The sequence below is a fragment of the Chrysemys picta genome, chromosome 17, assembly GCF_011386835.1.
Source record: "Chrysemys picta bellii isolate R12L10 chromosome 17, ASM1138683v2, whole genome shotgun sequence".
Taxonomy (NCBI): Eukaryota; Metazoa; Chordata; order Testudines; family Emydidae; genus Chrysemys; species Chrysemys picta.
The window spans coordinates 1,088,706-1,104,432 of NC_088807.1; the positions used below are offsets into that span (position 1 = coordinate 1,088,706).

The following is a 15,727-nucleotide window of genomic DNA, read 5'->3' on the forward strand; positions in this document are numbered from 1 at the left end:
ACAGGTCACGGGCCCTGAACCTCGTCTGCTCCTGCTGGGACCCCGCGGCTAGCGAGGCTGCCCCCGAGCGTTTGGGCCTCGGCTTGCAGCGTGTGCGCGGCTGGCCCGCAGTGAGGATAACAGCCTCCCACTGCTGCTGACTGGTGGAGCGATTCCCATAGCTGGCAGGCCCGTGGGGGGCGGTCAGCACGTGTGCCTGGGGGTTATGGCTGGGGCGGGGGTGGGATCGGCTCCAGGCTGAGTCCTGTGTTTTCTCTCCCCCGCTCAAGGCAGCAGAAGTAAAGGAGGAGAAGCCTGCACAGCTCCAGCCCTTGCCCGGAACCCGGCCACTCCTGTCACCCGAGGAAGCCAGCAACGCGGAACGAGCCGTAAGGCCGGGCTGGGCAGGGGGGCAGCAGAGGCGGCCGGGGGAAAGCGGCTGGGATCGCAGCTCTGAAAGGCCTTTCTCTGTAGCCGGGCTGGTCCTGCGAGTCAGCGGCTCCCCGAGCTAACGGCTGGGATCGGGCCCCGCTGGGCTGGGAGCTGGGGGGCAGGTTCTGAAAGCACACGAGTCCCAGGGATGTTTAGTCTAAATAGACAAGATGGGCACAGAGAGGGGGCTGGGACTTGCCCAGAGCCACACAGCAGGTCAGTGGTAGAGCTGGGAGAGAACCCAGGAGTCCAGGCTCCCAGCCCCCTGCTCTAACCACCAGACCCCACTCCCCTCCCAGAGCCGGGGAGAGAACCCAGGAGTCCAGGCTCCCAGCCCCCCCTGCTCTAACCACTAGCCCCCATTTCCCTCCCAGAGCTCCCAACCCCTTTCTAAGGTCCCAGCACTCACCCCACCTCTGCCCCCGTCTCCCCTGATGCAGGCGCAGAAGGAGAAGCTCCATGCAGAGCTGAAGCGGGTCTTGCAGCGGAAAGGCGAGAGCCAGCCCAGCGCCGCGGAGCCAGCGCCGCCCCCCACCCCTGCCATGGAGACCCAGACCAGGGTGACGGAGGTGAGGGATTAACCCTTCCTAGCCTGCCCACCTCCCGCCCCCGGGCGTCCCCCTTCACTCCCAGCACGGACCCTCCCTCCCCGTTTAAAACAATCAGCGGCCCCAGGACTCGCCGTTCCAGCCAGCGGCTTCCGGCAGCAATTCGGGCTGTCGGGGGCCGTGTGCCACACTAGGGCCTCCGGAGCCCAGCCAGGGAGCAGGGCCCAATTGTGCCAGGCGCTGTGCACACCTCTGCTGGAGAGACCCTCCCTGCCCCAGCCTCCCAGGGCTGACCCCGGTGACCCATGGGTCTGTCACATGCCGCGATCTCTCGCTGGGTATTTCTGCAGCCCACCAATGCCGCGGTTCCAGGGCCAGCCGCTCCCCTTGGCCTCTCCCCGCTCCGGTCTCTGCCCTCACCCTCCCAGGCACTTGGTTATCCCCAGGGAACCGCAGCCGGCAGCAAATGGCTCCTGTCTTGTCCCGGATCCACTTTCCTCTCCCTGGGGCCGTTCAGCCTCCGGCACCCCAGTGAAGAGGGGGGTCCTGGGTAGCCGGCACTGTGCCCACCAGTCCTGTCTGAACCCAGGGCCCGGCTCAGTGCCAGCTTCCCCCTGCAGCTTCTCGCTGGGTCTCTCCCCCGCCAGGAGGAAGCGAAGACGTCGGAGCTGGTGGAGATCATCCTGGAGACGGAGGCCAGGGCCGGGGCCAGTGGGATCAGCGTGGCCGGCGGGGGCAAGGAGGGGCTCTTTGTCTCCGACGTGCTGAGGGAGTCCCCCGTGGCCAAGGCCCTGAGCCTGAAAGAAGGTGGGTGGCGCTGGGGGGAGGGGACGGTGAGCGGCCTTGTTCCTCAGGCGGGTGGTGAAGGAGGCAGCCGGGGACCCAGGTCTGCCACTGACTCCCTGTGGGACCCTGGGCACGGCCCTGGTGGCTCTCTGCGCCCCAGCGCCCGGTCTGGGAACTGGGGAGAACCATCCTACCCTGGTGTGTTGGGCCCGACCCGATGGGAGACACCAACCGGAGACAGGGTCTGTCTGTGCAGCGCCCGGCCCGACGGGGGCCCCGATCTCGGCCGGGACCGGGCAGCGTAGCTGGGCTGAGGATCGCCCCTAGCTTTGTTAAAAGCTCCCTCTGTGGGCGACGGGAGGGAGGTGCCCCGGAGCTGCGGATCCCCGGTTCCAGTGCTGGGCAGGGCCCCCATCATTCACAGTTCCTAGTGGGACGGGTGCCCCAGCACAGCGGGCACTAAGTGGCCCCCTTGCTGACAGCCCCGGTAGAAAGGCCAACGGCTACATGGACACTCAGCTCCGTCGGTGCCTAGAGGGGTCCTGGCAGGGCAGAGGGGCTGCCCAGGGCAACGCTTGCCCAGCCGGGTGGATGAATTTCTAACCTTTGAGCAGCCAGAGTGACTGTGCGATCGGTGTCTCTGGCTTGGGGAGAGGTTAGTGCCACCGAGTCGGCAGGAGAGAAGCATCTGCAGCCGGCTGCTGCCGAAGGCTCGCGTGGCCTTTGTCGCTGTCACGCTGACAATGAGCCCATAGCAGCATGGTGAGCTGGAGCGGAGGCCGCAGGGGGACGTGGCCAGGGGACAGCCCAGTGACCGCGGGGGGCTCTGCCTTTAAAAGGCTGGGAGAGGAACGTTGGTCAATTTCCTGGCTTCTACATGGTGCAAGACTTTATCCAGGCACCTCCCATGGCCCCATCGCCAGAGCGTTTCGCGATCTCAGCCGGGAGCCGAACCCAGGGCCAGCTGAGCTCCCACGGCCCCGGCGCAAACCCTAATCACGGAGCCATTCTGCCTCGTTTGGCTGGAGGGCTTCGAACCCCGGCCAACACCCCCGCTTGTGCGACGTGCGCCTGCCGTACGAGCCCCTGGCACTCCCCCAATGGCTGCCCCAAGGTGAATCCGGCCCGTGGCTGCTGTTTCTATTGCACTATTTGCTGTCCCGTCTCCCTAGCCCCTAAACTCCCCCCAACCCATCCCTGCAGGTGACCAGCTCCTCAGCGCCAGGGTCTACTTTGAGAATGTCCGATACGAAGACGCCCTCAGGATCCTGAAGTGCGCGGAGCCGTACAAGGTCTCCTTCTGCCTGAAACGCACCGTTCCCCGGTCGGATGTCCCCGGGAGCCCCGCAGCCGGAGGCCTGGCAGTGAAGGGACCCCAGGCGAAGATGGCCAAGCTGGTACGCGGTGCCGGCCCCTCCTGCTGACCTGTAACTCACACGTGTCATTCAAATGACTCACAAAGTGAAATGTTAGCGATGGGGAGGGGGCTGGGGGGAGCGTGTTTGTTCATTTATAACTGAGCTGAGCTTTGAGACTCGGCAAAATCTCTTGGGCTGAGTCTCAGTTCCTCCTTCCTGCATGCGGGGGCCTTCAAAGGCCCCTTTGTGCTTCCTGTATTCTGGGTGCCTGGGGTCAATTACTGCAGCTTCAGGGCAGCTCTAACGCATGCTTCAGCCCTTCTGGGCCCTGGGGGGCAGGGCATAGTCCCAGTGCAGTGCGCTCTGGCCGCACACCCCGATCCGCCCCCTAAAATCAGAGGCTCGGAGCAGGGTCCTTCTGCCAGCCAGGGACAACCCTGCAGGGTGGCTGGATTCTCTGATGGCCACTGTAGCCCCAGGAGGGCCTGGCATGACTGAGGATCAGGCCCCGGCGCTCTGAAACGTACGAGATCCAGATGGGGACTGCCGGGCCGGGCCGACTGGCAAGGACCCCATCTCGCTAGGACTCCTGGGTTCTGTCTCGGTTCTGGGAGGGGAGTGGGGGCTGGTTGGGAGGGGGCTGGGAGTCAGGACTCCTGGGTTCTATCTCTAGCTCTGCCACTGACTATTCTGACCCTCCCATCATATCACCTCTTGATGCCCGAGTTTCCAGGCCTGTTAGTGCAGGATGACCTAGGCCAGGTCTGCCCCGCACGCTTATTTCAGTATAACTACGTTGCTCAGGGGTATCCCCCTCTGAGCGATGTATTGACACCCACCGTAATGCCCCGTGGAGACAGCGCTATGGACAGAGGTGGAGTCGAGCCGACGGGACAGCTCTCTCCCCTCGGCTTAGAGCGGCTTTGCCAGCTGTGCTGGCGCTAGTCTGGAGCGTAGACCTGCCCGAAGAAGTGGGAGTGGGCTGGCGTGTGGCTTGTCTAAGCCGTGGTTGTGAGGCAGGGAGAGCGCGTGGGTTGGTAGCTGCTATTGTCCCGAATACATCCAAACATAAGTAAACACGCCGCTAGCCTCGGAAGGCGGGCAGCCTCCTGGGAGCGACTGCTGGAGATGGGGCAGGGACATACGGAGAATGCTGTTCAGATGGCAATCCAGGAATGTAGATTGCATGCCGCGAGCCGGGATCACAGGGAAAGAGCTGCAATGTCGGTCCCAGGTTGCGCGCTGCTGGCGCGGCGACAGAGGTGGAGGTAACGTTCCCACGCTGCACAGCCGCCAGGGGTGCTCGCTGGGGCGCAGAGGCTGGAACCTGATTGACAGGGCTGTGTTCTCCCTCTCTCTCTCCTCTCTCCCCAGAACATAAAGAGCCTGGTGCCCACGAGAAAGCAGAAGGGGAAGGGCCTGGCGAAGGCCCCGGACGAGGAGGTGGCCCTGATGGGCAGCGCGGAGCCGTCGGCGGGGAAGCTGGACGTGGCCCCTGTGGACGTGGAATTCTCCTTGCCCAAGTTCGCCAAGCTAAGGAAAGCGAAGAGTGCGGCCGAGACGGGAGCGGCCGGGCCCAGCCCAGACGTCTCTGTCGAGCGCTCCCCTTCGCATCCCAAGGGGAGGAGGCTCAAGTTTCTCAGGCTGAAGGTGAAGGAGGCGGCAGGCGCGCAGGCGCTGGCTGTGGCGGGGACGCTGGAAGGGGAGGCAGGTGCTCAGGGGAAGGCCCCCCACTTCGCAGCCCCATTCCCCAAGGTGAAAAAGCCCAAGCAGGAGGCTGGGCTTGCGGAGGTCGAACTCAAGGACCAAGTCAAGTTCAAGGCCCCCCAGGTTGAACTGGACATTCCCATCCCTGATCTCAAAGCCCCCAAAGTGGCGGCTGGCGTGGAGACTCCGGAGATCTCGGGCAAAGGGGAAGCCTTGCGGATCAAGCTGCCGAAGTTTGGGGTGTCCGCCAGGCCTGTGGAGGGGGAAATCGAGGTAGAGGGACTGGAGGGGAAGCTGAAGGTGCCCAAAGTCCAAGTGCCCCGGGTTGGGATTTCCCTGCCAATGGCAGACAGGGAAGCAGACGGGCCAGAGGGAGAGCTCAGAGCTGGCATCAAACTCCCCTCGGTGGAAATAGCAGCCCCCAAAGTAGAGGTGGATTTGAGCCTTCCCAAAGGGGAAGGAGCCCTGGAAGCACCAGACGTCAGCGCCAAAGGGGAGGGCGTGAAAATCAAAATGCCCAAGTTTGGCATCTCTGCAGGGGAAGTGGAAGGCGCACTGAAAACGCCCACCATCCCGTCCCCCAAGCTTCCCAGCGACAGAGGGGAGGCCGAGGGGCCAGCCGGGAGGTACAAAGCCGGCATGAAGCTCCCGTCCCTTAACATAGGGGTGCAGCAGGTGGACGTTGAGATCCCCCTTCCCAGGGGGAAGGCAGATACAGAATGGGAACCGGAGCCTGCCGAAGCCAAGCTGGAGCTCCCTGACGTCACTGTGACGATCCCCAAGATCAGCCTGCCCATGCATGGGGGCAAAGCCAAAGAGGAGGAGGTGAAGAGGGAGCTCAAGGTGCCCCAGGTGGAAGTGAAAGTGGGGAAGGCAGAGGGGGAGAGCCCTGAGTTGAAGGCAAAAGGTCCCAAGATTAAGATGCCGAGCTTTGGGATCTCCCTGCGGGAACACAAGCCCGATGTAGACACCAAAGCGAAAGAGCCTGCCGCCGAAGGGAAGATGAAATTCCCTGCGGTGAAGATGCCCTCCATCGACATTTCTGTCCCCAAAGCTGCCGACGTGCAACTGCCCAAAGCGAAGATGGAACCGGCTGGGCTAGCCGGTGAGGGAAGGGTGAAAGCCCCTGATGGGGACGGTGCCGAGGGTCTCGAGTTCAAATTCAAAATGCCACAAGTGTCGCTTCCAAAATTCGACCTCTCTGGCATGGCCGGGAAAGCCGAGAGCAAGGCCCACGTGCCTTCGCCCAAAGGCCCGCAGCCGGAGGCCAACACCGGGGGCCTGGAGATCGCGGCTGGGAAGATAAGCGTGCCCACGCTGGATATCTCTGTGCTGGGGATTAAGCCGGTCGATGTGGAACTGCCGGAGGCCTCTTTGCGAAAGCCCAAGCTTGAGATAGCCGTCGAGAAGCCGAAGATAGAGGTGAGGCTGCCCTCAGGGAAAGCTGATGGGAGGAGGCTGGAGTCTGAGGTGGAAACGGCCCAAGCCAGGCTGAGTTTCCCGTCGGTGAAGATGCCGTCGTTGGACATTGACATGCCCAAGGTAGGCGTTGATCTGGACCTGCCAAAGGCAGAGCCTGGCTTCGAGGGGGAGCTCAGGGCAGTGGCAGGCCTGAAGGAACGTGACCTCCAGCTGCAAAAGCCCCAGGAGCCTCTCCCGAATTTCGGGGCTGTCTGCAAGGACTTGGAGGTGGAGATCAATGTGCCAGCTCCCAAGGCCAAGGCTGACCGCCCCACACCAAGAGCAGAGGTTGAGCTCCAGGGTGCAGCCTTGGAAGGCCCGGATCTAAGTGGGATGGTGGCGAAGCTCCCCAAGGTGGACATTTCGTTTGGGAAAGAGAAGCTGGAGGGTGAGGAACTGGACAGAGCAGGGCCGGAAGGGAAGGGCAAAGCAGATATGAAGTTCCCAAAGGTCGGACTAGAACTCAAAAGCCCCGAAGTGAAGCCCGGGAGCCTGGAGGCCACAGTGAAGCTGCCCTCCGTTGACATTTCAACGCCTAAGCTCCCCGATGTGGCCATCGCGGCCCCGCTGGGGGGAACAGCTGCTGTTGACATCAGCGGAAAACTGCCGGAGACCGATACCAAGCTGAAATCACCCAAGTTCTCTTTCCCCAGATTTGGCATCTCTGGCCCGAAGGTTAAGAAAGGAGGCCTGGAGGCTGTGACACTGCAAGCTGAGCTGGAGGCGGAAACCCTGGAAGCAAGCGCCAAAGGGCCTAAGCTGAAGATGCCAAAATTTGGGCTCTCGTTCTCCAGGTCGAAGCAGGGGGCTGACTTGGACGGGCCCAGGCTCTCTGTGGAGGGAGAGGGGAAGGCTCCCAAGGGGAAGGTGGAGATCTCAGGGCCTCACATCGATATGGACTCCCCCGAAGCCAAAATGAAGCTGCCTTCAGTGAAACTTCCCACGGTTGACATCTCCAGCCCCAGAGTGGATGTGGACATTGACTTGCCTAAGGGAAAGGGGGACGTCTCAGGCCAAGAGGTCACACAGGCTGGGGAAACATCGCCTGACATCAGCATGGAGATCCCAGACATTAAACTGAAGATGCCCAAATTTTCACTGCCAAAATTTGGGGGCCAGGGCAGGGAGGAGCAGCTGGAACTGGAGCAAGAGACGCTCAAGGGGGAAGTGAAAGGGAGCGTCGAGGCCTTGTCCAGAGAGCTAGACGGGAAAGCAAAGGGCAAGGAGGCCAAGATGAAGATGCCCAGGTTCAAAATGCCATCCTTTGGCATTGCCAGGAAGGATGTAGAGGTGTCTGGGCCCAGTGCGACAGCTCCTGAGATTGACGTGAAAGGCAAGAAAGGGAAAGCAGCTGCCAGAGAGCCCATCGTGGCTGCTGGGAGCCCAGAGGAGAAGCTAAAAGGCCCCTTCATGAAGATGCCAAAACTGACGATCTCTTCTCACAAGGATGACCTGAAAGTAGAAGCCGACGTGAGAGGCTCCAAAGGTGAAAGTTACATCCAAGGCCCCGACATAGAAATTAAAATGCCCCAGGTCGAGCTGCCAAAGTTTGGAACCAAAGAGGAGAAAGCCAACGTGGAGATGTCTGAGAGACCGGAAAGCCCTGGCACCAAGCTAAAAGTGGGCACGGTTAAGATGCCATCACTAGAGATCTCCGCACCCGACCAAGTTCCTTCATTGCAAATCTCCGTTCCCGGTGTAAGAGCGGAAGGCGAGCCATTGGTGGGAAAGCCGGTCATGGACGTCTCCGAGGCTGATATCAAGGGCTATGAAGGAAACTTGAAAATCCCCAAGGCGCCTTCCATTGGCATCTCTGCGCCAAAGCTAGACTTGGATATCAGCTTGCCGAAAGCCGGTGTGGAGATGCTGGGCCAGCATGGAGCTGGGCTGCAAATAGAAGGGGATGCCGCCTTTGAGAAAGCAGACACCAAAATTAAGATGCCCAAGGTGGAGCTGCCCAAATATGGGCTGGAGGGTTTCTTGGGGAAAGACTTGGATAGAGAGTTGAGTGGTGCCGAGGCAGAGATGCACCTCCTCAAAGGACACAAACTGAAAGGGCCGTCCCTAAAGGACCAGAAAGTAACCCTGGAGATGGAAGGGGGCAAATATGCAGTTGATGCTACCGAAGGCTCCCTGCTGGGTTCCAAGATCCGGGTGCCCAAACTGGATATTTCCTTGCCCAAAGCCCGGTTGTCAGACATAGAGGTACCTCTGACCGAGGGGGAGATCACCATCGAGGGACTGGAGGAAGCCGAGGGGAAATTTAAGCTGCCGTCGGTTGGGCTACCAAAATTTTCTACCCCGAAGGTGAAAGCTCCAGAGGTGGGATTTGATGTTGGCTTAAGCAGAGATCGAGACTTTGCTCTGGACACGTCTGGGCTGCATGGGAAGGTGCCCAAAGTCGAAGTGAGTGGCCCAAAGATTAAGTTGCCTAAATTCGGGGGAGCTAGTTCTGATGACCAATGGGAGGCAGATATAGACTCATCCAAGACCCCCAAGGTGGAGCTTAAAGCCCCCAAATTCCGGGGGAGCCTCGAGACCCCAGGCAGCCAAGTGGGGGTGCAAGAGGCCAAGCTCAAAATGCCGTCAGTTCCCATCGGCTTCACTGTGGGCAAGGGAGAGGGGGAGAGTTCCCCCAGGACAGAGGACTCTGAGACGGACGGTTACGACAGCAAGTTCAAACTGAAGATGCCCTCGTTCGGGATTTCCAAAGTTGGCACAGAGGCCAAGGGGGACGAGTCCCGGATGGACACCCAGCCCCTCTGCCCCACAGCAGAGGGAATGGACTTCTCCTTTAAAATGCCTCAGCTTGCCATTCCGGACGTGGGGTTCTCGACAGGCCCAGGGGAAGCTCCAGCTTTGGAGCGGGGGAAAGCTGAGATGGGAGGAGACGCCGGGGTCAGGGTCGAGAAACTGGCAGGTGCTGAAGATCTGGAGCGGGACGTGGGAGGGTTAGAGGTCAGGCTCAAGATGCCCAAAATCAAGATGTCACCATTCGGGATTTCAGGATCCAAAGGGGACGAGGGGAATATGACGGCATCTCTCCACAGCCACAAGGGTTCAGAGAGTGAACAGATGGGAGGGAAGAAATCCCTGTTCAAAATGCCGGACCTGGAGATCTCTGCCCCAAGTATCAAGGCGCATGCAGAGTATGAAGTTGAGGGGGCTCAGCTTCACCACAGTGGCTCCCAAGAGCTGCCGAGAACCAGTGCCGCTGGCATCCAAGGGGAGAAGGGTCGTAGCGTCAAGGCTCCGGGAGGGAAGGGGGACACTTCTGAAGCCGAGGCAGGGAAGAAGTATAAAATGAAGCTGCCCAAGTTTGGGATCGCCCTGCCCAAAGCCACCCAGGAAGGAGGAGACGGGAACCTTTCTAGGGGCGGGAGCAAGGCCCAGGAGGCTGAAACCAAGGTGAAGAAGGCGGTATTTGTGCTGGTGAAGCCCAAGAGGAGGGGGGCGGAAGCATCCTCTGGGCTCTTGGAAGGAGATGGCGAAGCTGCTGCTGGCTCCTGGGAAGGGGATGGGGACGGCAAGGCAAAGGGGCCTACAATAAAGCTGAAGCCCAACTTTGGGCTCTCCCTCTCCAAATCCAAAGCTGGGGTGGAAGTCAACGGGGAGCTAGAGCCCTCAGCCAAGGAGGAAGGGGAGCTGGAGAAAGGCTCCAAGTTGAAGCTGCCCAAGCTGGGCTTCTCCAAGACCGAGGTCCCGGACCTGGGCACCAGCGGGAAGGGATCAGCGTCTCAGCTCAACGGGGGGGAGGCGGGAGAACTTTCTCTGCAGAATGGCTCCCAGGACAGCAAGGCGAAGCTAGGCAAGATCAAGCTGCCCCAGGTTGAATTCTCCTCCCCATATAAGGCAACGGAGATGGACCCCGAAATGAACCTCAAGCTGGTGAGGGCAGAGGAGGCCAAGAATGAGGCTCACGACAGCACCTTCATGGCTCTCAAGGCGGCCAAGTTCAAGTCCCCCAAGATCACGTTCTCAGGTTTCAAGAAGAAGGAAGGGGAACAAGCCGGGAACGTGGTCTCTTCGGCTGCCAGGACAGAGATGGCCTTGTTGGAAAAGGGGGAGAGGGACCAAGATGCCAAGCCAGAGACATCCAAGATCTCGCTGGGCTTCACTTCCAAGTCGAAGGGGGAATACAATGTGGAGAGAGGCGAGCTGGATGGCAGAGAGAAATCCCCTAAATTCAAGTTCCCCAAGCTGGCCTTCAGCCCTAAAACCAGAGGAGTGCTAGAAGTCACTTCCGAGCAGCAGGAGAAAGGGGGCTCCTCCCAGGGGGAAGGAGAGAAGGGGCCGGGGGCACTGGAGGGATTCAAGATTCGGACGCCCAAGCTGGGTTTCTCCACTCAGCTGGAGGAGCAGATCCCAGAGGAGGGAGGGGGCCAAGTGAAGCCAATCAAGGGCGAGGTGATGGTGGGGAAATCGTCCCCCATCTGAGGCTGGACTGGGGCAGGGAAAGCAGAGACTTGAACAGCCCCCAGCACCCCCTCCCCCTCGCGTTGGGAGCTTGGCAGGCGGGTATCTGTACAGTTCTGTGATAGACGCACTAACCACAAGATGAGCTTTCAAACCACAGCGTGGGACGGGGGTGGAAATGGGGGTGGGGGGAACCCAGCTGTTCTAATAACCAGCCCCAGTGTGGGCTCCCCCCTGCTCTGACTCCTCCCCGACGGGGGCCAAGTGAATCTTCTTGGGGCAAGACTTTTTTTTTTTAATTTTTGTTGAAAATAATGTGAATAAATAACCAAGCTACACTTAGTATTTTTTACCGTTTTACCAGTTTAATAACCAGCCCCTTTGGCCTGGTGCCAGCTCAGCCCTGGTTCCCCCAAGGCCCTGCCCGGCAGGGGGACGCGGCGGTTCTGAATGCACTAAGGGGGCCGAAGGATTTTTTTTTTAACTTAGGCTTTAACTCTGTTTCTCGGGGGTGGCTGTTCCATTTATACTTTTAAATTAAGACGCTTGCAAACTAATGGTCAGTAAGGGGACGGCAGTCGCTGCTTTCCAACCGGAGACCGGTGCCTTCTTACTAGTGTAACGCTAAGCTTGGAGAAAGGAATCGATTGGAAGAGGCAGGATAACGTGAATTAGGGGCTATTTAAAACGCAGCTCGCTCTGGACTGCACAGAGTAACAGGAGTAAGGAATTTCCAAGAAAGGCACAAGAAAACGGCAGGGGGTTGACTCTGTGGCACTGCTCCAGCGGTAGGAAGGGGCCTTCAGGGAAAGTGGGCTCCTGCTTTTTAATGAGTGATTCCAGGTGTGGGGAAAGCAGGGGTTTGATCCCATGAGTTCTGAAAAGCCTGGCCCGGCCAGCTCCACTCTGTTTACCCTGAAATTCCTAACCTCTGGCTGCCCTTTCGGCAACACAAATAGCAGCTGAGTCCAAAGGGTTCCTCCTTGGAAGGCGGTTTAAAAATAACTGGCGTGTTCTCTCCCAGCGTGGGCTCAAAGAAGAGCCTTCTCAGGCGGAGCAGGGCTGTTGACTGGATCTGTCACAGCTCCCCTCACCCAGCCCCCCGGCCCCACTGCTGGGGGAGTCATTTCCTTTGGGCTGGGGAAGGTCAGGAGCACACCAGGGCCATAGTCCCAGCCCTATCACAGCTTTTTTTTGAGCCCCTTCCAAACAGGAAAGAGACCAGGAACCTCAGCTGATGACTGGCAAGGCCTCCACAAGCTGTGGTTAGAGCCAAGGGCCAATGAGCCATCACACTCCTGTCGTCTGTAGTCCCCTCTTAGCCACCGCTGCATGTGTGACCTTCGGAGAGACCCTGCCCGGCATTATTACTGGGGAGAGCAGGACTGGCCCGCCCTAAAGAGCTTGCCATTTACACGGATGAGACCGTCAGAGAGAGGCTAATTATCCCCACTTCCGGGCCAGAGAGATGCGGTGACTTGCCCATGGTCTCACAGGGAGTCAGTGGCAGAGCTGAGAAATGAACCCAGGTGTCCTGAGTCCTAGAACAGTGCCTTACTCACACCATTGTGCCCTTCCCCTACAGCACAATCCCACCCCAGTGCCTCAGTCAGCCCAGGGGAACAAACTGGGAGCTCACTAAACATCATGGTGCTTTGAATGTTCCTGAGTCTTTACATTTTCCCCAAAAGAAAGGATTGAATATGCCCCCACTGGTAGTTTGATTTCTAGCTGTTGTCCTTGTGGGGGTGGGAGTCTGTCCAGAAATCCCTCCGTTTGCTTCTGGGGGCAAATGTGTACATACAGTAGAACCTAAGAGTTATGAACACCGCAGGAATGGAGGTTGTTCGTAATGCTGAACAAAACATTACGGTGGTTCTTTCAAAAGTTTACAACTGAATGGTGACTTAAGACAGCTTTGAAACTTTACTATGCAGAAGAAAAGAGGGTTAAAAGCAGCATTTAATTTAAATGTACCAAGCACAGAAACCGTTCCCTTGTCAAATCTTTTTTTAAACTTTCCCTTTATTTTTTAGGAGTTTACATTTAACACAGTCCTGTACTGTACAATATTTGCTGTTTTTTGTCTCTGCCTGAGTGCATAGTTCTGGTTCCCCCGGAGGTGTGTGGCTGACCCGTCACTTTCTAACTCCGAGGCTCTACTGCAGATTCTATTGCTTAACGAAGCCATAACCCAGCTGACCCTCGGTGTTTGGGCAGCAGCTTTAGCTTGTATTGCGTGGGAGCGATTGCAGTCCATGGGTGCGTTAAGCACGCCAGACATCCTTGCCATGGACTGGAGGGCTAGCTTGGCTTTCGTTAGGATAAATGCAGGATAGAAGTAACAGGGCGGAGGAGGGGCCCTTGTTTGCAGTCACATTGTATTTCCTGCCTTGTATCTAATGTGTAACTGTGTGATAAGGGGACGAAGGGGGGGAGTTTGGGTGCCTTTTCATAGCTAATAGTGTATTATCGCATACACAGCATACCTGCCAAGAGATAAACCTGGATCTTACTTAATGAATCGTGTTGCTTTGACCTCTTTTACTGAAGATCTGTGTATTATTATTGGCCTTTTATTTTCAAGATTGTCTGATCCGATGACTGGAAAGAATTTTTTTTTTAAAGAAAGGTTGATGACCCAGACCCCCCAGCCCATGCTCGTTCCCGGTTCCTGAAGGTGGGGATGGATCACAAGCTAGCCCCAGGGGAACCAGGGACTGAAGGCCAGGCTGCAGGGCCAGTTCCCCACCAGTGTTCCCTATGCTAGATGTGGAGCATTTGGAAACGTGGCCAGAAGTGTTGGCCTAGGAGGTCTTGGGCGCTTTTGGATCCCGGCAGCCTGGACTCTGTAGTCTGACTGACTACACCCGCATAGGCTCCCTGGGGGTGAGAGGCACCCTGCTGCCAAGACGCCAGCACAAGGCCAGGGTACTACTCAACTCCCTCCTCTTCAGCCCAAAGGCTGAAGCAGGATGGAAGTGGCACCTAGGCCTTGTGGGCATGTCGCACTCCAGTCTAGAGCTCCACCCACGTCGCTTTCAGTGATCTCTGCTGGGTCCAGACCAACACAGACGCCAGAACAAGGCTCCCAAGGCGAGCACGACCTTTCCCCCAAACACATGCTAGTGGATTCCTTCCCCTTTCTCTCTGCCTGGGAGACACACAAGCAGCCCTGCTGGGACGTGCATTTGGTCCAATTCTCTGCTGCCCTGGCTTCAAATGGATGCAAAACGCTACTCGGTGAAGCCAGTAACGATTCGTTCCCACTTTGCACTGGTGCAAATAACTGTGCAAGGTGCAGGGGGAATGGGGCCCTTGGTATCATTTACACCAGGGTAGAATTTGACCCACTCTCTTTAAACCTGTCCTCAGCGGCAAGCGGACGAGCAGGAATTAGCTGCTGGGTGTGGGTTTGCCAGGGCTTTCTTTAGCCAAAACCATTGGCATTTCGAGCAGACGGGATGGCGTTTGGAGCAAGGGCAGTAGCTGGAGCGAGGAAGCAGAGCTCCCTCCCCCCCCCCCCCCCCCGGCCTTGTCAGGGCTGTTTTAAAAGCATTGCTCTTAGATGCAGGGATTTTTTTGATTCCCATTAACGCCAAATGCCCCTTTCTCCTGGAGTCCCGCAGAGCTGGGGGGTGGCAGCATCCACACCCTGCCCTGCCCGGAGCGACGCTCAGCTCCAGTAACCCCGGGGTCACTTTGTTACCTTGTCTCACACTCACTGCGTTGCTGCTGCTGCTTCTTTCTAGTCTGGGTTTGTCTGAATAAAATTCATCTGTGAGCGAGTGGAGTTCTGGGCGGTGTCTTTCTTCGGACCTCGGGCCACGGGGCTCGGCGCTCTAGGTGGAAGTGAAAGATAAGGGTGCTGGCTCTTGTCTGTAGCCCCTCCAGTCTCCCAGGCCCTGTGTCAGCTCCCACTGGCCAGAGACCAGACCTCTGGCTGACCCCACACACTGCACTGCTGCTCTCCGTCCCTGCACGGCCCCATTCTGCTGGGTGCTGCACCCCACCCCTGGCGCTGGACAGCGGCTGCCCTGGGCAGCTCCCTCTCCCGAGACACATTTCCGTAGTACAGGTGGGGAATTGGGCACCCAGTTCCCATGGCACTCGCCACCTCCTGGTCCCACAGGGAGTCGGTGCCAGTGCCAGAACTGAACCCAGTTCTCCTGAGGCCCAGACGAGTCCATCGCTTTGTCATAAAAATCTCCTGGCCTTCCCGAGGAGTGGGAGCGCATGGCTGCCCCAAAGGCAGCGGGCTGGGAAGCGGGCCCCCTTGGTGCCGGGTATCCACCCCGCTTGCTGCTGCAGGGAATGGGGCTTCCAAGGTGTGACGCAGTAGGGAGCGGGGAGGATCGACCTGGGACTGTCTGCATGGGGGATGGGAGAGCAGGGGATGACTCCACTTGAGTGAGGATACCTGAGCTGGGAGCAGGGTTGGACCCAGGTGACACCTTTGCCGGGGAAACTGGACAAAGGCCGGGGGAGGAGTGAGACTGCTGCAGTGGAGTGTCAGTCTTGGGCTGGCTGGGGAATCGTAGGGAACCCCGAGGTTGGGGTCTAAGCTTCCTACCCCCCAGAAGGACCTGACTGAGGGGTCCTGGTTGTACCTACACGCTCTGCTTGGGAGTGTGTTCCTGTCGTCTAATAAACCTTCTGTTCTACTGCCTGGCTGAGAGTCACGGTGAATCGCAGGAAGCCGGGGGTCGCAGGGCCTTGTCTCCCCCCAACTCCGTGACACAAGGTTATTAATTGATTTCAGGAAGAGCTTAATCTAGAATGGCACAGGGGCACGGGAGTCACTCAGGCCCCGTCAGTGTTCGACACCTGCTGCTGCAACCATAACCTGTCAGCTGCTTAAAATCTCCCTGGTGGGGGGACACCACTGAGGAGCCCCATTAGTAGAGCAGCCCTCTCCCCTCTGCTGCACGCCTGCCAGATCGCAAGCGCCGTCAGGGCTGGGCTGGGTCACTCCCCTGTCCTACCTCGTAGCCTGTTTGCCCCGGTGCGGAAGTTCAGGCCGGGGGTGAGAAGGGAGCC

At 58.7% G+C, this 15,727-nt stretch overlaps 1 protein-coding gene across 2 annotated transcripts; it reads left to right on the forward strand.

Annotated features, from left to right (window-relative positions):
- The first annotated feature begins 269 nt into the window (after positions 1-269).
- On the forward strand, positions 270-13,211 carry PRX (periaxin). 2 transcript variants are annotated; one of them, XM_065571173.1, is made up of 5 exons: positions 270-368; positions 852-980; positions 1,580-1,766; positions 2,949-3,142; positions 4,478-13,211. In XM_065571173.1, the coding sequence occupies exons 2-5, from the start codon at positions 954-956 to the stop codon at positions 10,706-10,708; spliced, it is 6,639 nt and encodes a 2,212-aa protein (XP_065427245.1). In that variant the 5' UTR covers positions 270-368; positions 852-953; the 3' UTR covers positions 10,709-13,211. The 2 variants fall into 2 exon arrangements, with proteins under 2 accessions (XP_065427245.1, XP_005279254.2); XM_005279197.4 differs by having other exon boundaries at positions 1,607-1,766.
- The last annotated feature ends 2,516 nt before the right edge of the window (positions 13,212-15,727 follow it).

Excerpts from the sequence above, each read along its gene's own strand:
- PRX (XM_065571173.1), top strand. The coding sequence starts at position 954 with ATGGAGACCCAGACCAGGGTGACGGAG. Across the intron at positions 981-1,579 it reads CCCAGACCAGGGTGACGGAG|CTTCTCGCTGGGTCTCTCCC; the intron begins GTGAGGGATTAA and ends TTCCCCCTGCAG. Across the intron at positions 3,143-4,477 it reads AGGCGAAGATGGCCAAGCTG|AACATAAAGAGCCTGGTGCC; the intron begins GTACGCGGTGCC and ends CTCTCTCCCCAG.